The sequence below is a fragment of the Odocoileus virginianus genome, chromosome 12, assembly GCF_023699985.2.
Source record: "Odocoileus virginianus isolate 20LAN1187 ecotype Illinois chromosome 12, Ovbor_1.2, whole genome shotgun sequence".
NCBI classification, from domain to species: domain Eukaryota; kingdom Metazoa; phylum Chordata; class Mammalia; order Artiodactyla; family Cervidae; genus Odocoileus; species Odocoileus virginianus.
Window position 1 is genome coordinate 14885663 of NC_069685.1, and position 27659 is coordinate 14913321.

Consider the following 27659-nt stretch of genomic DNA (forward strand, 5'->3'; position numbering starts at 1 on the left):
ATTCGTTAAAGACAGATAAATATAGATTTTTTTCTTTTTTTAATTCCTGGACCAGAGCCAGGAGATGAGTCATAAAGATGGCAATGGAGTGAGGAAGACTTGGAGGAGGGCATTCTTCGTGGCCAGGGGCGTCATCCTAGGCAGCTCAGCCTCCGCAGGTGCCTCTCTTTCCCTGATTACTCCGTTGTTGTCTGGGTCAGCTTCATTTCTGTGTTCTGTAGCCCGGGATTCGGCTGATCCTTGGAGCCCTCTGATGGCCGGGTGCCTCGGGTCTATGACCACGGTTGCACGTGTGTGTTATACAAAGGAATCCTGCTGTAAGGTATCTGGAGAGGAAACCTTATCGTTAGTTGATCCCTCCAAGCACTGACATTCACATTGTAAAACTGTGCCCAAAGCATAGACGGTCACACAGGTCGCCATCTCTGAGTCGATGCAGATTAATGTGTGTATGTGTTCAGTCTGGCTCCTGTGTCCCCATGGACTGTAGCCCACCAGGCTCCCCCCTGTCCTTGGAATTTTTCAGGAAAGGACACTGGAGTGGGTTGGCATTTCCTCCTCCAGGGGATCTTCCTGAACCAGGGATTGAACCCATGTCACTTGCATCTCCTGCATTGGCAGGTGGATTCTTTACCACTGTGCCAACTGGGAAGCTCTGATATAGAACACAGGCCCTTAACACCATCGATGACTCTATGGGCAGAGATATACCCACTCCCAGCCCCCAGCCTTGAAACCACTGCCAGTTCTATGCCACCTGAGGTTTGGACATCCTGTTAGAAACCCTGTCAGCTGTGGAATGGGTCTCTGTTCCTCTCACAACCTTGGGAATTTTATCGCCCTCCTTAAAGGCCATTCTAATTGTCCTGCTCCACAGTTCATCATCTTCTGAACTTAGGTGAATCCTACAAGCCAGGCTCATATATTTCTTCTGTCTCTTTGCATGAAGTTTAATGGGTAGGCAAGCTTTGAGCTTGTCCTTTTTTCCCAATGTCTGAAAAGTTGTGATAACAAAAATAATACTGGCTACAAGCTTCTGTGAAGTTAATTACTTTAAATGAACAAAGGAGACTGAGCACCTGAGAAGAAAATGGCTCAGAAATTGGAAAGAAAACATTATATTCTGCTACCGTCGGTTGGAATTTGGCCCTTTTATTTTTCTCCTGAGCAACATGAGAGCCGCTGAGCTCAGAGGACGTGAACATCCTAAACAGGAAATAGATGGTGTGTGGAGGAGGTGAGGGGGCGCCCCGCCGTCATTCTCTGAATCCTTCAGTGAATTGACTTGAATCCTGTTAGAGAAGCGAGTCAAGGGCTGGAAAACAGGCTCTGCTTGGACGACTTCCAGCACACTTCACAAAGCTCAGGAAAAGCTCAGCTAAGCCACACACATTTTATGCTTTCCTGAGGAAAGACTCTGCTTGTTGGTCTCAGGGTTAAGGAGTTTCAGCAAGTTTTTATAGAGATACTAAAACATTCTCTTCATATTTTCCTCTGTCACTAAAAGGAACCCAGGGGAAAGAATCAATGATGTGGGCACTTACGTGCCTGCTGGGCCAGTTAGCTTCCGCGAGAGGTGTAGGCGCAGTGGCTGCGTGTTGGCAAGCCCTTAGCTACCTGGCGTCTCTGGGTTTATCGTAGGTGTGTATGTGTATATGCGTGTGTGTAAAAATCTCCGTTGAAACATGACGAAGCTAAACTCAGAAGCGTGGATGTGTGCATTTCAAGATTCTTTTATTTTTTAAGCCTTTTATTGAGCTATAACACAGATACTGAAAAGTATATGCATTTTAAGTGAACAGCTTAATGAATTTTTGCATAGTATATACACCCATGTAAGACCACTCACATGAAGACATAAATAATTTAGAGTGCCTCAGAAGGTTCCCTCATACATAATAGGCACCACTTGTAGTTGTTTAAAGATGTTTTTAGTTGTCTGAATCTCATTTCAAGATTTCTTACTTGAACTAGAAAATACAGAATGAACTCCATCTTCATCCATCCCACAAAATGACTTTCCCATTGGAACAAAACAAGCCCCATGTAAATTGTGAAATAGGGGGAGACAGGAAGCCATGAGGGATGATGTCACAGTGGTCTCAGGATTGTCAGGACCTGATGCTTTTTTTGTTGTACCCCAAAAATATTTTTCAGGAGAAACACAAGCATTTGCTGTGCCTTTCTCAGAGTGATTTGGAATGCTCGTTGAAGCAAAAAGGCCCTTTATGAACTGACTCCTTCAGCCTGTCTCTGCCCTGTCACACACCATTGTGTTTATTTCAGAACCTGAGATTTACACTGAGTGAATATTAACAGGGAACAAAGCCTGAAGTCATGGCAATTTGCATTTGCCAGGGGGGTTTACCTTTATCTGCTAAACTTAAATTGCTTCTTTTCTAGAAAAAAAAAAGTACTTTTAGCTTTCTCATACTTCTTTATAGGAAGCTTACTGCTATCTTTAAGACATTCTACCTTGCTCACCTACTTGTCATTTTCTTATTCATCATTGTTTCCTTATATTGTCCTTTTCCTTAAATTTTAGTCATAAGAAGTATATATAATTAGAGTAAGCAAAGACACTGGAAAGTGGTTAGTGTCAAATACCTAAGAGCACTTCTAGATGTAGAATTTCAGTATGTTTATTTATTTTTCCAGGTCCTCAGTTTTATTCCAATAGGACTAGATCAGGTGATCTCTTTCTTTTTTAATCTTATTGCATTTCTGATTAGGAATCAAATGGTTAAATTAGAGTGAAGATAGGTTTAGAAGTGATGAAATTATGCTGATGAAGAAATCTGTGAAGATTCTCCTTTTAAAGATCTTTAAGAAAAGCCATGAGCTCTGTTTAATTTGAGCTAGTATCTTCCAAGGGGGGGAAAAAATAAGTTAATTTTCCACTTTCTGATAGAAAGAGCTTATCACACTTTTGGCAAGGTTATTGATCACTTGACACAGAATAGGATGCAAGGTGCCCGGACAACATATACCTGCTATTTGGGAACTTTGCAAATGTGTAAAAGTATAAATCAGTTACAGAATGGAGTAAGTGACCACATAGTTTTACTTCAGGCTGATAAAGCAGCGCCATCTACTGCACACAGGCTTTATTTTACGTTGGAGAATTCTTCAGTAGAAATTCATTTTTGCAGACCTAAACACAAAGCAAAATTGGTTTTCAGTCTGTTCTCTTTTAAGATATACATCTGGGTCGATTTATTGAGATATTTGTCTTCCACATGTATTTGTCTGTTCATATTGAGAACAATAATCAAATAGCAGAGTGAAAGGTAAGACAATATAACTATGAAAACAATATGAATATCAAGTATTCCTTCTTGATGTCTCTTGATGTGTCTTTTACTCTGAAAATAAGTCTGATGTACCTCCATCTGCCCTTTTATGTCTACTAATGACATAAAAATCAATAGTTACCTGATGCCTATTTCAACTGAACCACACTGTTCATATTTTATCCTAAGCTGCCCACAAATGAGTCCTTTATTAAATGATTACAGATTTAACAGGCCTTCATTGAATTCTCTTTTCTCTAGTGTTTTTTATTCCTGTCATAACACTTAATTCTACAATATTTTAAAATAATAACTCTTAATGTTCCTAATGTATTTTGTATTACAACTTCACATAAGCATTTACATAGAGTATTAACAAGAGCACCTCTTTTTATTAAGTTGGGACCATTAATTATCCTTTCAACCATTTTGGTTTATTTCATCTAATCTATTATAGAACATAAAACAAGTTAGTGACAGTAGATAGGGTGCGATAGTGATTATGATTCTTTTCATCACTACCTATAACTCTTTCAAGGTCTTAACTGGTTATTGACCATTCACATTACTCACTCTGTAAACTGAGAAGATTGTATCACTTCAGATCTTGATTCATAGTTAACTTTTCAGCATGCACTCATTTCTTTTCAATTGTATTTGTATTTGTCATACCACTGTCAATTTATATATTAATGGAATAGCACACAGTCTGGAATTTATAGTATTTGACATTTGTCAAGGTTTGATTTTCAAATAGACTGAAATAGAATATAACTTGTTTCTATATCACATGCCAAAGTCATAATTATATAACTGAAACATGTTAAATTTCTAGGCATACAGAAAGCACAGATGGTTTCAGTTTTGTATCCTGACTTGAAGAAAAGCTATTCAGATTCCAAATACTGTCAAAAACTTGATTTTCTCATTCATGCCTATATGTTAAAAGACTTTTGTTCTATTTATTCCAACTTTACTCATTTAATTAAAAATTGAATATTTGATATGCTGCAATCTGGAGATCCAGTGATTAAAACAAATTTCTTGCCCTCAGTGAGTTTACTATCTTGCAGAAGAGTATAGGCAAGGAGCTGTGAACGCAAAGAAGCGAACCTGATCCAAATTTTAGTAAATGAGGCGGAGATTTAGGGAGAAATCAAGAAGACTTCCTGGAAGAGAGAAACCCTGAATTGAGTCTGCAGAGAAGATAAAGTATTTGTCAGGAAGATCAGCACAGGAAGAATACTCCAGGATTGCAGATAGGATTTGCAGAGACACTGAGATGAGAGAGCAGAACAGATGTGGGGAAATGTGTCTGTTCAGCTCCCCTGGGACTCAAGGCTACAAATGAAAAAGTTCTGAGAGATAGGCTGGACACAGGCCGAGATCAGATAATGCAGGGTCTGTCATGCTTTGGGACTTCATTGTGAATGCTTTGGTGTCTTTAAAATAGTAAGGAAATGAAAGAGTGAGTGGTGGAATTCAAACTGATGAGAAAGATCCCTGTAGCAACTCTGTTGAGAAAAGATTGGAGAAGGATACGTCTGGAGGAAGAGGGGTCACTTATGGAGCAGGATAGGAAGTGGTCCGTGGGAAATGGGTAACTGATAATGGGAGAGGGCAAAAGGAAGATGAGTGTTTGATGGGTCTTTGAAGCTCCTAGGCTGTAGTTCACCAGGCTCCTCTGTCCATGGAATTTTCCAGGCAAGAATACTGGAGGCGGTAGCCATTCCCTTCTCTGGGGGAACTTCTTGACCCAGAGATAGGACCTGGGTCTCCTGCATTGCAGGCAGATTCTTTACTATCTGAGCCACAGGAAAGCCCTATTATGGTGGTAGAACTAATTTCATGACCCAATATATGTGAAGACTATAGAAGGAGTCCAGGAAAACATGTTTCCAGCAGGGGAAGCGTTTGGTGGCACCATCCACCAAGATCCAGGCAATGCACAGATTAGAGATGAGCAGAGAGGAGAGGAGTTCTTCTATAAACGAGATACATCCAAGTGGAAAGATCCAGTGGGTGGCTGGTTATAGACATCAGGAGTTCAGAGGAGAGGTTGGGCTCAGAAATCTCTTATCTTTGTAACTTCTAAGTAATGTGTAGAACATTGCTGAAAGCAAGTAAATTAGTCTTCATCCACCGATCCCACTGCTCTTACGCCCCGCCCGCCCACAGAGGACTGGTATGAGCAGCTGTACCCCCTCATCCTCAGCCTGAAGGACGGCATGGGAGAAGTGGTGAACCGAGCTAAGCGGTCCCTGACGTTCGTGCTCCTCCAGGAGCTCGCCTACAGCCTGCCCCAGTGTTTGATGCTGACGTTGAGAAGAGACATCGTCTTCAGCCAAGCGGTAGGTGCCTCTTGTTTTTGTGAGCCCAGCACACTGATGGGCTGTCAAATAGCATCCTTAGTGAGGAAAGAGATCTTCTTACGATAGTCTGCTTTTAGTTTTATTTTTTTGGCCATACCGCCTGACCTGTGGGATCCTGGTTCCCTGACCAGGGATCGAACCCATGCCCCCTGCATTGGAAGCTTGGAGTCTTAATCACTGGACCACCAGGAAAGTCCAATAGTTTGCTCTTTAAGGGGATCCTTTTCTTAAGGTATTGATACCCGGCTTTTCTTATTCATAACAGATACCTAGCTGAATAGAAACAGTGTGTGAGACCTTAAATAATTATTTCTGCAAAAAGGTGGCCGTGTCTCTGAAATGTCCTTTGTTTCATAGGGCACAGAGTCTTTGAGGGAAAGAGTCCCTTGTCCTGTCCTCATATTATTCCTGGGGTGTCTGCACCATGCACCATGCAGATAGCAGCCAGGACTGGCAAAAGGGATCTGTTTGCAACCCCTTATTTCTACAGCTCCCTCGTGAATTCTGGACAGGGCCTTATAATAGTCTGTTTGTTGTTGTTGTTGTTGTTGTTTGTTTTTGTCGTTTACATAGAAGTTTGCCAGGCCATTGTCTTGGATGGAAGGATGGCACTGTCACCTCCTTTGCCGACACCCAACCCTAGCCCATGGCACCCGTCACAATAGCCATGCTCCCACTCCCCTCCTGCCTGCTCCGCCGTGACTGAGTTTTATAGACACACCTGGAGGGAAAGAGATGGAAACTTGTCTTTGTAAACCATCCAGATAAAGGGAATAATTTAACCAAAATATCCCTTGTCCCCTACCATTTCATGGATGACCCAGTAGTAAATGGAGCAAAGTGTCAGGCACTTTGCTCTGCCTTTTACAGATCTCTCCACTACAACTCTGTGGAATGAGAACTATTATCTCTATTCTTTGTGTGCAAAAATATTTGAGAATGTTTTGGAAGTGTTAAGTGACTTTTTATGATTTTACCGCCTGGTCTTTCCCCTTTCACAGTGCTGCCTTTCTCAAACTGTCAGAGAGCCTGGGTTTATACATCCATGGTTTCAAAATGGATATATAATAGTTACAATTTTGTTACACATGCTTGGAAATTTCTAATTAAGTCTGTGATGTCTCAAAGTCTTAAATATTTTTAAATTAAAGCTCACTGACCCCAGGAATTTCTTCAGTGTTTTTCTTTTCTTTTTCTCTTGTTTTAGCTTACTGGATTGGTTTGTGGTTTTATCATCAAATTGCACACAAGTCTGTATGACCCTGGCTTCCTTGAGCAGCTTCACACAGTGGGATTGATAGTACAATATGAAGGACTGCTGAGTACATATAGTGAGTATTGCTTTAGTCCATGTTAAAATAATATCCCTATTCATAAAGCTATGTGATCCATAGATTCTTCAGTTAAACATAAAAATAAGAGGTCAACCTTTCTTGCATCAAGCATTAGAGAAAGCATATAACTTTCAATTCTTTATATTCATTCTCCTTGTCACTGTGCTTTTACCCTCATTATGTTTTGAAAATGGAATTATAGATTACTTCACAGTGGAGTCCTGGGCAGCCATCTGGCTTTTTAAATATAAAAAGCTTTTGCTAACCTAGTTTCAATGACTGGATTTTTAAAGTCCCAAGTCTCTAATGTCTGGAACTGCCCTGTTCAATACATAGGTTGGTGTGGCATTTGAGCCTTGAAACATATCTAGTCCAGATCAATAAATCCTCAACGTGCCCACCAGATTTCAAAGACTAGTAGAAAACAGTTTTATATTAATAATTCATGAATAATTAATCATTGTATATTGATTTACAGCTGCAATGCTGTTTGGGATATATTGGGCTAAAGGAAAACAGTATTAAAGCTAATTTCACCTTTAAAATTTTACTCTAAAAATCTGACTTCTAGGATATTTAAAATTATGTATGTGGCTCACATTATATTTCTTTTGTACAGGACAGATTCTTATTTAATTGCCTCCTCATTAGGCTTTATTTTTTCAGTGTATTAAATATAAAACTAGCATGAGCTTAGGTCAGTGATCTTCAGTGCAACCATCTCTATTTTCTAGAAATCAAATGTCAGTCCTGCCAAGAGAGAAAGATTTGCACGATACTTTGTGTCATCAAAGAATTAAAGCTTCTCTCTAGCCTTCCAGCAAAGGTATACCTCCTTCCTTCCTTCAAAGGGCATATGGACAGCTGGAGTCTATTGAAACGGTTCTGATTTCACTGTTGAAAACCTTCAGACTGAGGCAAATGTCCTTAGAATGGATTCACTGCATTCAGGAACTCATTCACTAAATTGTTAGAACAAATTCTAGCAGGGAGGCGGAATACAAAGAGACATTCTCTTCAAATAGTATGTTTGTAACTAGGTTCCTTTGCCCTTGCTTAGGTGAGGAAATTGGAATGCTCGAGGACATGGCCGTTGGTATTTCGGATTTGAAAAAAGTCGCATTTAAAATAATCGAAGCCACATCCAATGATGTCTTGCCAGTTATAACAGGAAGGCGGTAAGTGGTGCCCATTTCCTAAAGACCAAGCTTTGTTAGATGTTTCTTACTAACCCCTGACAACAGAGCCAAGGAGAATTGAGATTTGGCTTGGAAATGTTTCTTTTGTTCTCTTTTCCTTCTTTGAATGAGAAATAAATATAGGTGACATGACAGGGGAAGATACTGAAAAACTCTTAGAAGTCTCATGGATGTTTGTAAATTGCACTACAGTGAAATAAATAGGATAATGCTCCCCCGCGAAATGTGAGGAATTCAAAGTAATAGCAAGCATGAGAAAAACATTTTTCTTTTTATTACTATCTAGTCTAAAGCTCTGGATGTTTTTATTTTTGCTGGAATCATTTAGTTAATAGTGTCATAATTCTTGAGATGACTTGGTATTAAATTCTGTTAAAAGCAGCAGAATTTTAGAAAAGATGTATTCCTATGTCAGGGGCATATGCCACCATTTTTCTTAATTATTTTTGACAATTCACTGTCAGACTGAGATTTCCAAGAACAGTTTTAAATAAATAGCTTTGAAGGTCATTGTATGATGGGCAAAATATCAAATAATTTAGAAAAATGATGGTGTGTAGAATAGACCTCCAATAGAAGAATTACATCCTATGGATAAATTATTTCAGTCAGAAGTCCTCGAAATTTTAACCATTCTGGCATTAGCACTTTTAAATGCTGCATGAAGATATTTGAAATTTGAAGCTTTCTCAGATCAGAGTTTAAAAAAAAAATGAATTTTTAAAGAGAGCCCTTTTTGTGCCAGAGATGAAGAGACTTAGGTATAAAATATAAAAATTCAAACTAAACTTGTTTTCTTTCTATAATAAACATATAATTATTTAAAATTTTGTGTAAAGAATGCCTAGAAATCCATGGTTGATTGAAAGGTAACTGTTTCTTATATATAAAGAAAAAATACATCCCTTTAAAACTAAATATCTCAACTGCAGCCTAATGCTTAATTTGCCATTCATTGGAAGAAAAAGGAATAAAATTGCTCATACACATGCCTAGAAAACAATGCCACCTTGTATTACTATGAGGATTATTATCAAAAGTGAGAAACTGATACTTTTATCACTTTTATAATGGAAGCTTACCAGATCATTTGCTATAGGAAGAGTGCAGATGTTTTTTCTGAGGGAGTTTAAAGAACTGAGGGAGTTTAGACTGTATCTAAATTCAAAAGCTATCATATGGATGGGAATGAAACTGGAATGGCAAAGTGAGCAGCTTGGCAAAATTTTTCTCCAGAAAGCGACATTATAATTGGACAGAATTTTCTAAAGCAACCATCTTACAACTAAGGACTAAATTTGTGCACAAATTTAGAAGTACTTATTCGTGAAAAACTGGTGTACATTGGATAAGCCAGTAGGAGTGTGTGGCGTTTTTGCCGAGTTGCTCCCATCTTCCTCAACTCTGTCAGCACAGTTTTATGAGGGTAAAGCAGGCCATAAAATCCCCAGTCTCCTGCCAGAGGGGGCTGACTTGGTTTGGACCAGAGAAGAAAAAGAATAAAGTGCACTCTTGGAAAGTTGTTAGAAACAGTGGTGACTAGATAACCATTCACAATAGCATCAAATAGAATAACTACATCAGACTAAATTTAATAAAGCACTCTAAGAAATGGCAACCCACTCCAGTATTCTTGCCTGGAAAAATCCATGGACAGGGGAGCCTGGTGGGTTGTGGTCCGTGGGATTTCGGGGAGTCAGACAAGACTGAGCACACATACCACACCTGATAGCTCAGTTGGTAAAGAATCCACCTGCAATGCAGGAGACCCCAGATTCCTGGGTCGGGAAGATCCCCTGGAGAAGGGGTAGGCTACCCACTCCAGTATTCTTGGGCTTCTCTTGTGGCTCAGCTGGTAAAGAATCTGCCTGCAATGCAGGAGACCTGGGTTTGATCTCTGGGTTGGGAAGATCCCCTGGAGAAGGGAAAGCTACCCCACTCCACTATTCTAGCCTGGAGAATTGCATGGACTGTATAGTCCATCGGGTTGCAAAGTCAGACAAGACTGAGCAATTTTCATGAAGAATTAGAAACAGAACACACAAAATAATGCTTGGAGAAATTAATAAGATCCAATAAATGAAAAGACAGTCCATATTCACGGATCTGGAATCCTCATTCACGATTGGTGGTTTTGTCACTTTGGAAACAATTTGGCAGTTGCTTAAAGAGTGAACCTAAAATTGCTACATGACTCATCAGTATATACCCAAGAGGAAATGTCCACACAAAACTAGTAGCGTTTTTCAGAACACAGGTAGCCAAAATCATGAAGTAATGAAGTGTTCATCAACTTGAATGCACAGACAAAATGTGGTATATCTAAACAACAGAACACTGTCCAGCATGCTCTGACACACGTGACCTGACAGTGATGCTGAATGAGGCAGGCCAGACCCAAAAGACTATACCTTGCATGATTCTCTTTATATAAAATATGTAGAGAAGTAAAATGCAGAGACATAGAAATAGATCAGTTGTTTGCTGGGGCCGACTATGGAGTTGGGGTTTGAATGCAAACAAAGGATTTTTTTTAAGGCAGTGGAAATGTTCTGAAAGTGAATTATGGTCATGATTGCACAACTCTATAAATTTGCTAAAACTCTGAATCATATACTTAAAACAATGAGCTTATGTCAATTATATTTTAATGGAGTGACAAAACATCGGCAGAACACTCCGACATAAATTGCAGCAATGTTTTTTTGGATCTGTCTCTGAGTGCAATGGAAGTAAAAGCAAAAATAAACAAATGGGACCTAATTAAACTCAAAAGTCTTTACTCAGCAAAGGAAACCATAAACAAAAACAAAAAGACTACCTATGGGATGGGAGAAAATGATGCAACTGACAGGGGATTAATTTCCAAAATATACAAACAGCTTATACAGCTCAATATAAAACACAAACAACCTGATCCAAAAAAATGTGCAATAGACCTAAACAGACATTTCTCCAAAGAAGACACATGGCCAACAGGCACATGAAAAGATGTTCAACATTGCTAATTATTTTGTGGTTTAGTCGCTCAGTTGTGTCCAACTCTTTGTGACCCCATGGCCTGCAGCATGCCAGGCTTCCCTGTCCTTCACCATAATTGCTAATTATTAGAGAAATGCAAATCAAAACTACCAAGAGGTATTACCTCACATCAGTCAGAATGGCCATCATCAAAAACTAAAAATAGTAACCACTTGAGAGGTTTATGGTGAAATGGGAACCCTCCTACACTGTTGGTGGGAATGTTAATTGGAAAATAGTATGAAGGTTTCTTAAAAACTAAAAGTTATCATATGATCCAACAATCCCATTCCTGGGAAAAACAAAAACTGTAATTCAAAAAGATTCATAGCAGCACTATTTAGAATAACCAAGACATGGAAGCAAATTACATGCCCACTGACAGATGAATGGATAAAGAAGATTGAGGTGTGTATGTATATACATATATACACACATATGTACAAAATGGAATATGACTCAGCCATAAAAAAGAATAAAATAATGCCATTTGCAGCAGCATACGGAGAAGGCAATGGCACCCCACTCCAGTGTTCTTGCCTGGAAAACCCCATGGGTGGAGGAGCCTGGTGGGCTGCAGTCCACGGGGTCACGAAGAGTCGGACACGACTGAGCGACTTCACTTTCACTTTTCACTCTCATGCATGGGAGAAGGAAATGGCAACCCACTCCAGTGTTCTTGCCTGGAGAATCCCAGGGACGGGGGAGCCTGGTGGGCTGCCGTCTGTGGGGTCTCACAGGGTCAGACACGACTGAAGCGACTCAGCAGCAGCAGCAGCATAGATACACTAGAGGTTATCATACTAAGTGAAACAAGTCATACAGAGACAAGTATCATATGATGTCACTATATGCAGGATCAAAAAAATAATACAAAGGTACTTATTTAAAAAACATAAATAGAAAACAGACATGGTTACTAAAGGGGAAGTGAAAGTGCTAGTAGCTCAGTCGTGTCCGGCTCTTTGTGACCCCATGGACTGTAGCCCACCAGGCTCCTCTGTCCGTGGAGTTCTCTAGGCAAGAGTACTGGAGTGGGTAGCCATCCCCTTCTCTAGGCGATCTTTCCGACACAGGAACTGAAGGTGTGTCTCCTGAATTTCAGGCAGATTCTTTACCATGTGAGCAACCAGGGCAAGTGGCTTCCCACTCCAGTATTCTTGGGGTTTCCCTGGTGACTCAAATGATAAATAATCTGCCTGAAACGCAGGAGACCCAGGTTTGGTCCCTGGGTTGGGAAGATCCCCTGGGGAAGGGAATGACTACCACACCAAAGGAGAATTGGGGGACAAATTAGGAGTGTGGGATCAGCAGTTACACACTACTATGTTTAAAATAAACAAGGACCTACTTAATAGTACAGTGAACTATATTCAATATTTTATAATAACCTATAATGGAAAAGAATCTGAAAAGATGTGTATGTGTATAACTGTATCACTTTGCTATACATCTGAAACTAAAACAACATTGTAAATCAACTATACTTCAGTGTTTTAAAAAACTATCATGAAGTGTATAATGTTTCACCTTCAGAGCAATCTTTAAATGCAGAGCAGACTTCACCCACTGAATCTTCTCATATTCCAGAAAATTTTGAAATAAGTAAATATCAGCCACCTAGTAGTCTATTGTAAAGGACACTGAAAGCAATTTTTAAAAGAGAAATGAAGTGTCCATTCATCTGAGGGTGGTGCTAACATCCCTGCTTGCTGGATGGATGGTATTTCCCAGTTCTCTCGTTCAAAGCTGAGGTGAAAAAGTCTGGCAGTCGAAGACTCAGAGTAAGCATCAGTGTTATTATACTAGAGAAACTGAAAAGATTTTCACAGAGACCCGCTCATTGTCCTGTTCTTCCTTACACCATATACTTATTACAACACTAGCATGCTATATAGTTCAGGAAACACATGGACTTTCCTTAATTCCAGGTGAAGTTTGACATTTCTTTTCTCAGTTCATGCTAGATCAAAAGATACGTTTCAGAATACATAAGCAGTTATTCTTCTTGACCTTATTTTGTGAATCCCAATTTAAATCTTCAACACTAAACATTAAGAGTAATTTTTAATGGAAATTTCCAATGAAAAAAATGTTCCCATGATAATGTGGAGAAATGATCAGGAACCACCAAGGTTACGTCTTGAATAATAAAACTATTGCATTTCCATCAGGCCATCACAAACAGGAGGTTCATCAATAATAACAATTAGGATGCTAAAAATGTTATAAATGATTTCGTTCATTAGTTTCACTATATTGAAAATCCATCATTTAATTGCTTTTCTTATCATTGAGCTGGTCTGAAAATAATTAAAATCAAGAAAACAAATACTGAAGCTCTTATGTACATGGTATATGAACATGCACTAAATGTTCTTCCTTTCCTAAAACAACTCAGAGTAATAGAAGTAAATGTAAACAATTCTTTATGCCAAGTAATTTAATAGTGAAATGAATGAAATGATTATCAAATGAATTAATAATAGAAAATAAGCAAATAACAACCAAAAACCTGAGTCAGTGCTATGTTCCAGCTGTTTTGTTGTTTCTTTACAATGAATCTAAAGAAATAAAATTGAATGAAATAAAGCAACGCTGCTTCTCTGTCCTCCTCTGTCTCCAGTGAGCATTATGTTGTGGAGGTGAAGGTTCCAGCGAGAATGTTTGAGTCGCTGCCTCTGCAGATTAAAGAAGGACAATTGCTTCATGTGTATCCAGTACTTTTTAATGTTGGAATTAATGAACAGCAAACTCTTGCGGAGAGGTAAGGTTCAGATATAAGACCAGTCTTTTTTTAATTGTTATGAATATGCTGAGTAATTCCACATGTACCTATGCATAGACACTGGATTCATGGGTAACATTTTCCTTTCTTCCAAACTAAGTTCCTTGATATAGCAGACAGAATTATTCATGTTTAAAGATTCCTGGCTCATACCAAGTTTAAATGTTGCAAAATAATAAGGAAAATATTGGTGTCAATACCAGAATATTCGCATGGGTTAGCTTTCTTCATGTTTCCAAATACCTATGTGTGTGTATCAAATTTTAGAATTGTTTTAGGCTCACATGTATTTCAGCATTGTAAACTCTGCTAATTTTGTCAACATTTTCTGGACCTAAAACATGTTATCCTTTCCTTTATTTACTAAAATAATTGTTATTGGAGGATCCTTTATCTGAACACATATCCTTTATATCCTTATATGAACACATCCTTTCATATTAGTTTACTCAGTTAAATGACAGGTGATTTTCTGTGATTTCATAAGTAATTGTAAGAAACCATTTTTTAGCAGATAAAGGAATTACTTTAGCATCTTAGATGGTTCACATGTCAGTTCAGTTCAGTTCAGTCACTCAATTGTGTCCGACTCTTTACAACCCCATGGATCGCAGCACGCCAGGCCTCCCTGTCCATCACCAACTCCCAGAGTTTACTCAAACTCATGCCCATTGAGTCGGTGATGCCATTCAGCCATCTCATCCTCTGTCGTCCCTTTCTCCTCCTGCCCCCAATCCCTCCCAGCATCAGGGTCTTTTCCAATGAGTCAACTCTTCGCATGAGGTGGCCAAAGTATTGGAGTTTCAGCTTCAGCATCAGTCCTTCCAATGAACACCCAGGACTGATCTCCTTTCAGATGGACTGGTTGGATCTCCTTGCAGTCCAAGGGACTCTCAAGAGTCTTCTCCAACACCACAGTTCAAAAGCATCAATTTTTCAGCGGTTCACATGTAGAGATTATCAAAAACAGATAAGAGTTAAGGTTCACAAAATACATTTTTAAAAGATTCTCTAAAACTTCTTACAGAAAGAAGTTACTGTCTTGCTGTAAAGCCTGGCTGAGAAAGCTCCCCAAAGCTAAACTTTTGGAGAGTATTTTAAATGCTTCCTTATCTATAATTTACTCTCTATACATCTCCTACCCACATCGTTAGCTAGTGTATTCTTTGCCATGATTTGATAAGAATGTTTTAATCCTTTACTGTTGTTTTTTTAACTAAACTAAAAAACCACTACATTTATAGAAGACAGCAGAAGAGCACCAGTACAGAGGCTGGCATCCTTCATGGTGTGGACAGAAAAATACAGTTCACAGAAGTGAGCTAGTCCCTGGGAGAGTGGAGGGCTCTCCATGTGCCTGCAGCAGTGTGTTTAAGGCTATTTGCAGCTCAGTATCTGGTCCTGGTCTTCTGGACCGCTCCTCAAGCTATCACTGGTGAGGAGGAAGATTGGAGGGATCAAAAGAGAGGGGAGAGTTTTTGTGTCTTTAGAGATACAGCCCTGCAGAGATGGGAGAAACTAACTTGGACAGAGTGTCAGTTATGCAGAGGCATGGGGTTAGTGTTTTAGATTTATTTCATTCAGGTTCACATTTGATGATTGTAAGAATACTTTGGTATGTCAAAAAAGATTGGTGGAATCAGGGCCAGTGGAAACTGGAATATGTTAGATTTCACCATTATGCAATGTTGTTTCAAAAAACAGACTCCTCCCTTGCAAAACTATTACCATCTATTTAAAAAAGAAAGATAAAAAAAGTTACTTTTGGGTCCTGTTTTATAAATCATAACTATTCTCTTTTTTCTATATTTAGGTTTGGGGATGTCTCTTTGCAAGAAAGTATTAATCAGGAAAATTTTGAACTCCTTAAAGAGTATTGCACAATATTTATGGAAAAGATGCCTCCTGATTGTAAGTATGCAAGTTACCAAAAAAAAAGAAAAAAACACAACAATAATAATTTCTTGATTAATAATTCTTTGGGAGAGGACAGACATAAAGGTCAACGGAAGAAAAAAGCATGGGGTGGGAATGTGAGAGTGATTTTGAAATTGTTTGCGCCAAAGAGACTGATTGCCAAGGTGGCCTCACAGACACCTGCCTCGTTGTTCTGATTGCAGTCAAGTGTGTCCTGCTGCTCATACTAGGACATTAATTTCAGTGTCCTTGGAAAGTGCCAGAAGTGAAAAATAAGGAATTCATAATTAGAAATCTCAATTGAATCCAACAGAAATTTTGTAGAATTCTTAACTACATAGAAGACTTTAATAAAGATGTAGGTTTCTAATTTGTAGTCTACATCAGATATATCTCTAGCATATATATGTGTGTGTTGGTTTTCAGTTGCTTAATTGTGTTTGACTCTTTGCGACCCCATGGACTGCAGCATGCCAGGCTTCTCTGTCCTTCACCATCTCTTGGAGCTTGCTCAAACTCATGTCCATTGAGTCAGTGATGCCATCCAACCATCTCATCCTCTGTTGTCCCCTTCTCCTCCTGCCTTCTATCTTTCCCAGAATCAGAATCTGTGTGTGTGTATGTTTCTATATATTCCTATATATATAAATCAGAACATAAATTTTGCAAGTAATTAAAAGTGATATAAATTAAGGCACAACTTATTGAAAACACTTATTGCAATATTTATGTGAACATGTTGGGGTGTAAGCCTATAGAAATAACATTTTACATTTTGTTTTTTGTTTTCTTTTGGGCCATGGTTCAGTACTGCCATCTTTTATTTTTCCCACAAAATTAAGCACGTATTTGAGCAATCCAAAATCACAGATTCAAGAATGTATTTGGAGATCTTCCATAAGTACTATACATAAATAAGTTGAGCTACTTAGATAGTCACAATAAGAAACTAGGTTTTAATAAAGTAAGAAATATCGTTACCAAAAGCTGTAATTAAACTCTGCCTGTTATCTATCTGCTGGCAATTTGTTCCCTGATCTGTATTCTGATACTTAGTTTGAAATAGCTTAGGTAGCAGAGTATTTAGGTCTTTTTATAACACAGTGATTTTACTTCAGAATATTACAGTGGCATAAGCACATCCATGTATGTATCATTAGAAAATTTTACTGCTGTTTTTATGTTTTATTTCACATAAAATATTTTTAATGCCAAAATGAAATTAAATACAGAGGGATTCTTTGGCAGTCAGCATACTTATGAATTTCAGATTTGTAAATTACTTGGAAGGTTAATAATATAAACAAAACTATCTTGCTTTAGTAAGTAATGGGAAAAGTTTATTATAACTTGGATGTTTCTGGATAATTCTCTCACAGTTACTTGTAATTTGGAAGTAATTCCCAGAATTTTTACAGACAACTTGATTTCTGTTTATAGGGGTCCTTTCAAAGTGAGATCCCTGTACCAGCAGCATCAGTATCACCTGGAAATTTGTTATCAATGCAAATACTCAGGCCCCTCTGCTGATCTATTGCACTTGCCCTGCAATCTTTTAATAAGACTTCCAGGTGATTTCTGATCCATACTAATATTTGAGAACCAATGCTATACCATCTCTACTCAAAACACATGTTATATTAAAAAGTAGGTTGTTGATAAAGTCTTTGAAAGATTTCAATACTGTATACATAAACAATTATGCACTCCAAAAAAGAAATATGTATAAATAATTGTTGAAGTGTTTCTCAGATAGGAAATACAAAGTAATCCCTACATTCAAGTCATTTAAACTCTTCATGGGAGTGTAAGTTTTAAAAATGTGAAGAACATGAGATCTTATATAATGTATTGCTAATTAAAATAACAGTTTTAGAAACATGTAAATATATCTCATCCTTGAAAACAGGCTGGACTTTTGCATCAAATCAGTTTTATTTCATTAGTTGAAATAAATTGTCTTAACATACTGAATTTTTCTGATATTTTGTTTCCTGTTACGTCAACACATTTTTGAGACAGCACTATCATAGATTTGGCACAGATTGAAGGTGTGACGTGACTGTGGTTATTTTCCATAACAAAAGTCTGAACCATATCTATGAAATTACACTGACATATATAGGATTATTCCTCATGCAGAAATATTGTAGCCCAAAGTGTCACTGGATTGCACTCCATTCAAGGAAGAACCAATAAGTTTTATTAAGAGTGGGAATAAAGGTTAGTCTATTGGTTAAGGAGGAAAAAATTTCCATGTGGGATCATATACCTAATCCATATAATTACCATTTTTCTTTCATAGTGAAATCAAGGAATAATTTGTAATAGTGTTAAAATGATAAGTTAACCTCTAACCATATTACTTTCACTTATTCATCCATTTTGGACATCCTATCCATCAATTTACTTAACCCTGGTTTTTTATGATTTATTACCTAGTCAAATTCTGTTAGTAAATAAAAACTTTCCTTTTTATCCCAAAAGATTTTTTTTTAATTTAGGGATGTCCCCTAGTTTTGCAATATCAGGAATTAATGAATAAGTTATTTTAGCCTATATTTTCACTTTCAATTAAGCAGTACCATCCTTTTACTTTTTTTATACTTAACTTTTATGGTCTAAAACATTGATTCTTCCCCACATATTCTGCAAGGCTGTTAAATATGTAGTAGGTTCAGTTGATAGTCTCAATTCAGCAGTCTACACATGCAGAATCTTTTTGTCCTAATAGTTCTATCAGCCGTACTGATGGGACACACACCCCTTAGGAGTTGTTAGTGGGGAGGGGAGTAAAATTAAAGTTGCCAGGCAACAGAACCCCGTTTCCTTTCAGTGTGTTGGGCACAGTCTGGTGATTTATAGACTGATCTGTTTGAAAGTCTCAAGTTCCTTTGGAAGAAATAATCAAATTCAAAAATTACTATCCTCCAACTACATCTTCCTTGTATCTGCAGAGGGGCCATTAGTGAAAGGCTTGGTGCATTGGAATAGCCTCTCTCTCTATCTCTCTGTCTGTCTGTCTCTCTCAGCAGATTCATGGGATCTAGAGCTGTACATATTCATGTATGTGTAGATGTCCATTTAGATATATACATATGTTTTTACATATATATGTATATTTCTTGCTCCAATAGATGTTTCAGCAAAGATTTACAGGAAAGGAATCACCCGTTCTCGGCTCCCTCCTCTGTAACAGGTACTTCCCAGCCATAGATCCCATGAATCTGCCGAGAGAGAGGCCATTCCCACCTATCAAGTATTCCACTAATGGAATACATACATGTGTATATGTACATATACATTTGTGTAGATATATGTGTACGTGTATACAGATATAGGTGTGAATGCATGTACACACAAATGTATAGATACATATACACATGCATGTATTGTATATTTATCTGAGGCTGTTATCAGACAGAGCTGTTGATGGCTGAGAGGTCTGTGCTCTGTCTGGGTACCTTGTGCTGTGGATTTCTCCCTTGAATTTTCCTAGCTTAGTGATGCAGCCTTCAGACAGTTGTCTTGCTGCCTTAACTCTAAGGCACAGTAAATCACCAGGAGCTACTTCCACTCAGGTCCTGTCTGTGATATCACTGGCCCCTTTGATCAACTAGGGAAGCTCCCATGGGTCAGGTATGAGTGTTTCTCTCTCTCTCCGGCTCTGATCTTCCAGATGGGTTTGATGAGTTCAGAAACCTTTCAAGGCCCCTTTCATACCCTGCCAAAAGCATTAAGACACTTAAGGGGTGGGTTAGCAAAATAAAATAAAGTACTGTTGTAAACCGCTGGCACAGACTGCTCCATGATTTAGAGTAACCATCTCATCTCACATGATTCAAGGCCCCTGAGTTTCATGAAAGGAGCAGATGAAATGCTGTCTTTTCCCTTTAAATGAGGACTGACCAAGTGTCAATTTTTAATCTCCAATCTCTCATTTCTCTCTTTGGTAATAATTCCCTTCTCTTGTCTTTTTTCCAAAGCAAAGGAGAAGAACATTTTCATGCAGTTCTATTGGAGTACTGCCATTTATTGGTCCCTGTGTGAGTGCTTTAAGGGTGGGCTATTCTAGCTTGTGAGCTTAGAAGGGGGGTCAGGCAGGGCCTTTAGCGAGCTGATGTCAACTACCTCCACAATATTTGATGTCCCTGTCTTATATATAATATTTCATCAATTGTAGCATAAAAATTGCAGAAAAATTTTTTAGAAAAAAATCTTAGGCTGATGATGAGGGTAAGTAAAATGTTGTTGTTATATTTCATCCTGTATTTTTTTGGCTATGGTTGCTGTAAGCCTCCCATTCAATTTAGCAGACATTGAGAGAGACCATATCATGTATGACTCTGTGCCTATTGCTATGGATGGTGAAAGATGAAAGACTCTGCCCCTAGTAGCTTACACTTTCGTGACTCAGCATGATCAAGGAATCGTGTATCTTAACTCTAAATCTCTTCTCTCAGTCATGTCTGACTCTTTGCAACCCCATGGACTGTAGCCCACCAAGGTCATCTGTCCATGGGATTCTCTAGGCAAGAATACTGAAATGGGTTGCCATATCCTCCTCCAGGGAATCTTCCCAATCCAGGGACTGAACCCAGGTCTCCTGCATTGCAGGTGAATTCTTTACTGTCTTGAGCCACAAGGGAAGCCTTCTTTCCAGAATACTAGTTGCTCTTAGTATTGATCCTTTCTGTGAAAAATTTACTTTTGTTTTTGTTGCTTTTGTTGTCGAAAAAGTGTTAGTTTCTCCTTGATCATTTCTGACATTCATTGTGTGGTCATGAATTGCCACAGATTTCACTTCTGCATGGGGAAAAAGAAAAGTGCCTATGAATTCTTTCCATCTTCGGAAATAAGAGAATAGGATTGTTGTTGTTCAGTCATTAAGTCGTGTTGAACTCTTGGTGTCCCCGTGGACTATAGTACTAATATTTTATGGATAATTCATTTTAGAGGAATTGTTTAAATAATTTTCTATGTACTCCATGTAGGAAATGAGAAAACATATGTGATAGGAGGAGAGTATCTGTAGTAGAAGGGAAGGAGGACTAAGGAGCCCGCAACAAAATGGAGAAATGTTCAGATTCAGGGTCATCGAGCATCACTGTAGCTAAATAAAAAGAACATCAACTAGGAGAAGGTGAGCAAGAATAATAATTGTGGGGACTTCCTTGGTGGCCCAGTGGTTAATAAATGTGCCTTGCAATGCAAGAGACACAAGTTCCATCCCTGATCAAGGATCTAAGATCTCTTGCGCGACAACTCCTGAGGCCGTGCATCACAGCTAGAGAGAAGCTGATGTGCTGCAACAGAAGATCACACATACTGCAACTAAGGCCCTATGCAGCCAAGCAAATGAATGAATAAAGAACTTCAGAAATAGAATAAGAAGTGTGTTGTTGAAGGAAGAAGAATGAGGATTAAAGAGTAGCTGTTGGATTTGGTGGTTAACGTATTTGATGATATTTGATGGAGTAGTTTTAATAAAAGCATGGGTTGAAACCACATCACAAACATTCAGGCAGAGAACTCATGATGTACAAGTAAAGAAACAGAGTAAAAGTCACCCTTAGGAAACGTAAAGTGAATGAAAAGTAGAGAAATGAAAAAGTAGCCTGAAAGCAAGAATCGAGTGAGAAGCTTTCTGTTTTTTTTTTTCTCTTTGCTTTAGTTTCCTAAGAGAAACAGAAATTATAAAGACAGAATTGCCGACGGTAAGCAGGTAAACACACTTGACCGCCTTATCTGGAGGGTCTATAGAGGGGTACAGTGGTGAGGCCTCTGGAACTGGCCAGAATGCCTGCAAAGGGCTCTCAGAGAGAGCAGAGGACAGGCCTCCCAGAGCAAGCAAAGTCAGAACCCTCATTGAAGGGGAAGAGTATACTCTAGTTTTTAGAAAAAGAAAGCTGCCCTGCCTGGCTGAAGCCCTTTAACACCTGAAGAATTCTGACCAAAGGTCACAGATAATTCTTTAGTTTGGTGTTCTGAGTACAGATGGTTTGACAGGAGTGCAAAGGGAAGTTCCGGCTTTGCCTTTATACCCCTGCTGGTCTAGCAGCGCCATCAGCTCTGCCGTGGCCCCTCGATGGCTTCAGAGGAAAAACCTTGAAAAAAGATGTTTACATCCACCATGCTGCTGCTGCTAAGTCGCTTCAGTCGTGTCTGACTGTGCGTGACCCTGTAGATGGCAGCCCACCAGGCTCCCCCGTCCCTGGGATTCTCCAGGCAAGAACACTGGAGTGGGTTGCCATTTCCCTCTCCAATGCATGCATGCATGCCAAGTCGCTTCAGCCATGTCCGACTCTGGGCGACCCCATGGATAGTAGCCCACCAGGCTTCTCTGTATATGGGATTCTCCAGGCAAGAATACTGGAGTGGGTTGCCATTTCCCTCTCCAATGCATGCGTGCATGCTAAGTCGCTTTAGTCATGTCCGACTCTGGGCGACCCCATGGATAGCAGCCCACCAGGCTTCTCTGTATATGGGATTCTCTAGGCAAGAACACTGGAGTGGGTTGCCATTTCCTTCTCCATACATCCACCATACTAACTTTCAAAATCAGATCAATCATGGTTTCCTTTGTGATCTTATCAAGCTCTTTTAAATAATTTATAGTTAATTATTTAACTATAATTCATAAAAGCTGTGCAAGAATCCCACACATTCCGATGCTCACTTTTGCTGAGCTAAGATTTGGTTAACAAGGTGCAATTTACTGATTTTTGTTGCTTTGAATTTATATTTTAGTTAACATTTTTTGTTTTTAGTTTTTTGATTTATCTCACCTCTCACTTAAAAATAGAGCAAAGGAGCAAAGCTGTTCAGTTAAGGATAAAAGTAGAAAGAAAATTATTATAGATATTAAAACTCAAAGTAATGTGAAATAGTAAAAAAAAAAAAAAAAAAGTAATAGGACTCCACTGGGAAAAGAAGAACCTTCAAATGAGAGGATGTCCCAGAAATAAATGAAAAAGAAAAACTTGACTGTGAATACAGTGTTGAATATCTAAAAGTGGCTTTTGTTAGATCAGAGAATGAATCAACTCACCCCTTAGCATCTCATACTTTGTCTTTTTAAAGTATTGGCATTGAGGGACTTCCGTGGCAGTCCAGTGGTTAAGACTTAGCCTCCAACGCCGGGAGTGCGGGTTCAGTCCCTAGTTGGGGAGTTAAGATTCCACGTGCCTCGGGGTCAAAAAAATCAAAACATGAAAAAGAAGGAATATTGTAACAAATTCAATATAGACTTTAAAAATCGTCCACGTCAAGAAAAATATCTTTTGAAAAAGAAAATATCGTCATTGAATATTTAACCAGTTTTTCAAACTTAACATATCTCTCTAGTAAATCAAGATAATTTTTCTAGAACAAATATGTGGTAATAGTTTCCTGAATGATAGTACTGCATTTTGTTTCTAGGAGAAATGAAAAGACTGGAACCACTAAAATATCATTCGTAATTGTACTTTGTGTGAAATGAGTTTACAAACGGATACACTTCAGATTATTGCTGAAGAAGAACTAACAACAATGTTTATAGCATATACTGTGCCCGGAAGAAATCAGCCCTAGGTCTTGGCAGACGTCTTTAGCCTATCACCCTGTTGGATTCACACTGTTGGCAGCCAGCGAGTGTGGTCACATGCTTACAGGTATCTTGTGTTGCAAATGGATAAAGTCAAGGAGCCACATATAAATCAGTTCTTGGAATACTGAACATGTATCAGAGAGAAGAGTTGTACCACACTTGCTCTGTTTATCAGTGAAAATTAAGGCTGCTTAGATGGATATTTTCTTCAGTTAGTGGTTATTTTATGAGCTCTGTTGCAGACCAGAAAGTGTGTGATGAAATCAATACTGACAGCATCAGCTCTGTGTGCTGGGTCGACAGGCAGTGCTCCCTAAACAAAGAAAGCTGTCTCTGAATATTCGTCCACTTACTGCTTACAGTCGGAACCCACGTATCTGGATGCACACCACACGGCTTGCCGTCGCTATGAGTTTGAACACGGTGCCTTCACTTCGCAGGATAAGTGTGCTGGGTGTTTCTTGTCCCTGCCCTCAGAGCTCTCTGCCCCTGGACTACCGCTTAAACTGAGCCTGGCCTCCAGTCCTGGGGCTTCCCCGATGGCTTCTTGGTAAAGAATCTGCCTACAGTGCAGGAGGCAAGGGAGACACGGGTTCGATCCCTGGGTTGGGAAGATCCCCTGGAGAAAGAAATGGCAACCCACTCATTTTCTTGCCTGAGAAACCACAAGAACAGAGGAGCCTGGCCGGTTATAGTCCACAGGGTCGCAGAAAGTCAGACACATCTGAGCGCAGCACTCCAGTCATTTGCAGCCTTTGCAAGTGACTTGCATTTATAAAGTAATGAAATGAAGGAAAGCAAATATCTCAAAAGGCATTAACACACACATGCAATGATTGTGGGCATGCACACACCTAACTAAAAGTCAACAATCCTGATTGTTTCTACTGAGTGAAAGAACTTGCTGATATAGGTTAACTATTTTGCAGCTTTCAAAGTAAATTTCTAAATTATTACCTTTCTCCCCACACCTGGTAATCCTAGACTTCCCTTTGAAAGGTTCACATTAATGTAGAGAGACCCTTTATGAACATGAGGATAGACCCTTAGTGCTCCCAGAACAGTGACATCAGAGGCTGCTGTTTAATTCTGTCAACTAAGTTTCAGCTGTGGGTGACAAAAGCACTGTTAGACCCTTACCCCATCACCTTTTTCCCTTCTCTGAGTATCTCTTTCATTTGCTTCCTTTCCATTGTCTATAAACTTTGAGGGTGAGATCAGGGTATGACTAACCTGCAGATGGTTAGAAAAGTGTCTGAATTTGATAGAATATGCTAGCCCAGACTGTCCTGTGGCAACTTGAAAAATAATTCAAATTTCTTAGTAGCCATATTAGTCAGAGCCCAGTCATGCAAATGAGCATTTTAGGAATTTACTGTGGAAGATCGGAGATAAAATGAATAAACTGAGGAGAAATTAACCAGGGTGATGTAGCCACCCAGCATTTAGCAATAGCAGGAATCTAGCAGTAGCTAACCCAGGTCCTGAAGAGACCTAGGTCGACTGGCTCCAGGGCACAAAAATTGCCTTTCCCCACCTCCATCTATGTTCTTTGTGGGGACTGTCCAGTAGAAGGTGGGACCGTGGGCAGAGAAGTTGCCCAGTGCAAGCTAAAGTTATGGAGAAACCGCAACCAGTTCCAGAGACAGCAAGCGAAACAGGTGGAGAGAGAAATATACTAGTTTCTGGCTTCTTTCTCCTACTTAATCTCCCTCTCAATCCTCATTGCCCTTAATTATAAATCAAAGGGCAGCAACTAGCCTGGGAAATGAGGCTACCTGCTATTAACAGCAGAATGGGAAAGGGTTCAGATAGTGATAGCTGATCAGTGTGGACCAGCACAATCTACCCTTTGCCACTCAGCACCTATCCTCACTTCATCCATGAAAGAATCATTTCAAACAAATCCGTATGGGGTTGTGGGGTCAGCATTTTGTGTTTTAACAAGCCCCCTCTGTATTGAACAGTAAGATTTGAGTGTGTGTGTGTGTGTTAGTCGCTCAGTCCTGTCCGGCTCTTTGCCATCCCATGGACTGTAGCCCACCAGGCTCCTCTGTCCATGGAATTCTCCAGGGAAGAATGCTGGAGTGGGTTGCCAGCCCCTCCTCCAGGGGATCTTCTCAATCCAGGGATCAAACCCAGGTCTCCTGCATTGCAGGCAGATTCCTTACCATCTGAGCCACCAGGGAAGCCCACGATTTGAGACCCACTAGCTTAGATTTGTAAGATGTTACACGTCTATCTATCAAAGTGTAAATCTGTGTTTTGCATTTCATTAATACTCTTGCCATGAACGTAGAAGGAAGTGAACATTTTCAGAATAGTAAAACTGTAATATCTTTTATTTATTTGTTGTTTAACAAACATTTATTGACCTAAGTGAAATATATATATAAAACAATTCAGCTGTAATCTTGATTCTGTTCAGCATGAGATGATCTTGATTTATTGTGTCAAGTTGAATTAATGTGTCTCAGTTTCCTAAACACAAAGAATAATCTGAATACTATAGGCTGTTTGGGCATTTCTAATAAACTTCAGGATATAAAGTGGCAGAAGATTCAAGAATTTTCTTAACACATGATAATCCTTCCAATAGGAGCTATAAATTACTATTATATAATTTATTTAGTAGTAATTTCTGTTTTCCAGACATCTCAACCCTGATACTATCTAGACATACAGATATACAAATGAAAAATCTTGTTAGTCATCCAAATATTTTGCTTTTTATTTCAAACTTATGTGTATTTGGAAACATTCAGATGGCTGAGGAATTTTTGACATATTATCCATATGTTTGGCATTGCATAGACATATAAAAAGATGAGGGAAAGGGTTTGGCAGTACATGGGAAAATTGTTATAATGAAGGGCTTCCTGAATGTAGAAAATGTTTCCCCAAGCAGGCGAAAATGCAATTCAAAGATTACTGTCTTCAATTTTTCTCCTCTCATGTTTTTGCTAAACCCACTCTAGTCAGCCTTTGGTCCACATTACTTCACTGGAACTGATTTTGTCAATATTTCTATCTCTTAAAGCCAGTACTCCTCTCTGTCCTCATCCTACGTGATCTAGCGATAGTTTTGACATGATTATTTTTCCCCTCTTTCATCATTGGTCTTCCAGGCCACCCCCTACTTTTCTGTGATTAGTCTTGTCCACTGGCTGCTGTGTTTCAACCTCCATTATTGATTCCACATTACCTTTTTGACCTCTAAATGCTGAGGGTACCAGCCTCCAGTCCGCAGATGTCCACTCTGTTCCCTTGTTGAACAGCCTCATTGCTTTATATACCATCCTTTCATTATCCACGTCCATACAGTCCATCTGCAGTGAAGGAGACCTGAGTTCAATCCTTGGGTTGGGAAGATTCTCTGGAGAAGGGAATGGCAACCCACTCCAGGATTCTGGGGAATCCCATGGACAGAGGAGCCTGGCACGCTACAGTTCCTGGGGTCACTTAAAGTTGGGCATGACTAAGCAACTAACACACACACATACCTGCATCCCTAGCCCATCTCTCATCCCTGAACTTATCCATCCTGTTCAACACCTCAAACTCTGTTCCTTATGCGCCCTTAAAAATGTATTCCTCCCACTGTCTTCCGCATTTCCGTTTTTATCATTTCTAACTTTTTCTTGTTTTGGAAAATAATGAGAGTAACCTTGACTCCTCTTTTTTTCACACCCCGTTTTCAGTGCATCAGAAAATGTCATTGGCTCTATTTTCAAAATGTATGGCCAGCTCTCTCCACCTGTTTTGCTATGACTCTGTGCAAATCCTTGTTCCTCCTGCTGCCAGATGGTGGCAAAAACCTTCTCCGGTTCTCTTTGTTTCCTCTCGCCACCTCCTTCAACAGTTTTTTTGATCACAGCAGCCACAGTGACCTTTTAAAGATGAAAATCTGATCATGTCTCTCTTTAAGACCATCCAATAGCACCTTGTTTTTTATTACAAAGTAACAATCTAAATTCTTACAATGTCTCTAAATTCTTACAAAGCTCCCCATAATTGGGCAAAACCTCTGATTTTATGATTCCACTCTCCCATCTCTTTCTCTCTCTCCTTCCCTCTGTTTGTCTTTCCCTCCTTCCATCACTTGCTTCACTCTGCCGCACACAGACCTCTAGCTGTTTCTTAG

At 39.2% G+C, this 27659-nt stretch overlaps 1 protein-coding gene across 5 annotated transcripts in view; it reads left to right on the top strand.

Moving 5' to 3' along the window:
* INPP4B (inositol polyphosphate-4-phosphatase type II B) overlaps nucleotides 1-27659 on the top strand; it is an 825365-nt gene that overhangs the window by 728611 nt on the left and 69095 nt on the right. For all 5 annotated transcript variants that reach the window (XM_070474820.1, XM_070474815.1, XM_070474816.1 and 2 more), the window contains 5 exons: nucleotides 5472-5644; nucleotides 6873-6996; nucleotides 8060-8177; nucleotides 13846-13986; nucleotides 15821-15918. In XM_070474820.1, coding sequence (XP_070330921.1) covers nucleotides 5472-5644; nucleotides 6873-6996; nucleotides 8060-8177; nucleotides 13846-13986; nucleotides 15821-15918 — 654 coding nt within the window. The remainder of the gene's footprint in view (nucleotides 1-5471; nucleotides 5645-6872; nucleotides 6997-8059; nucleotides 8178-13845; nucleotides 13987-15820; nucleotides 15919-27659) is intronic.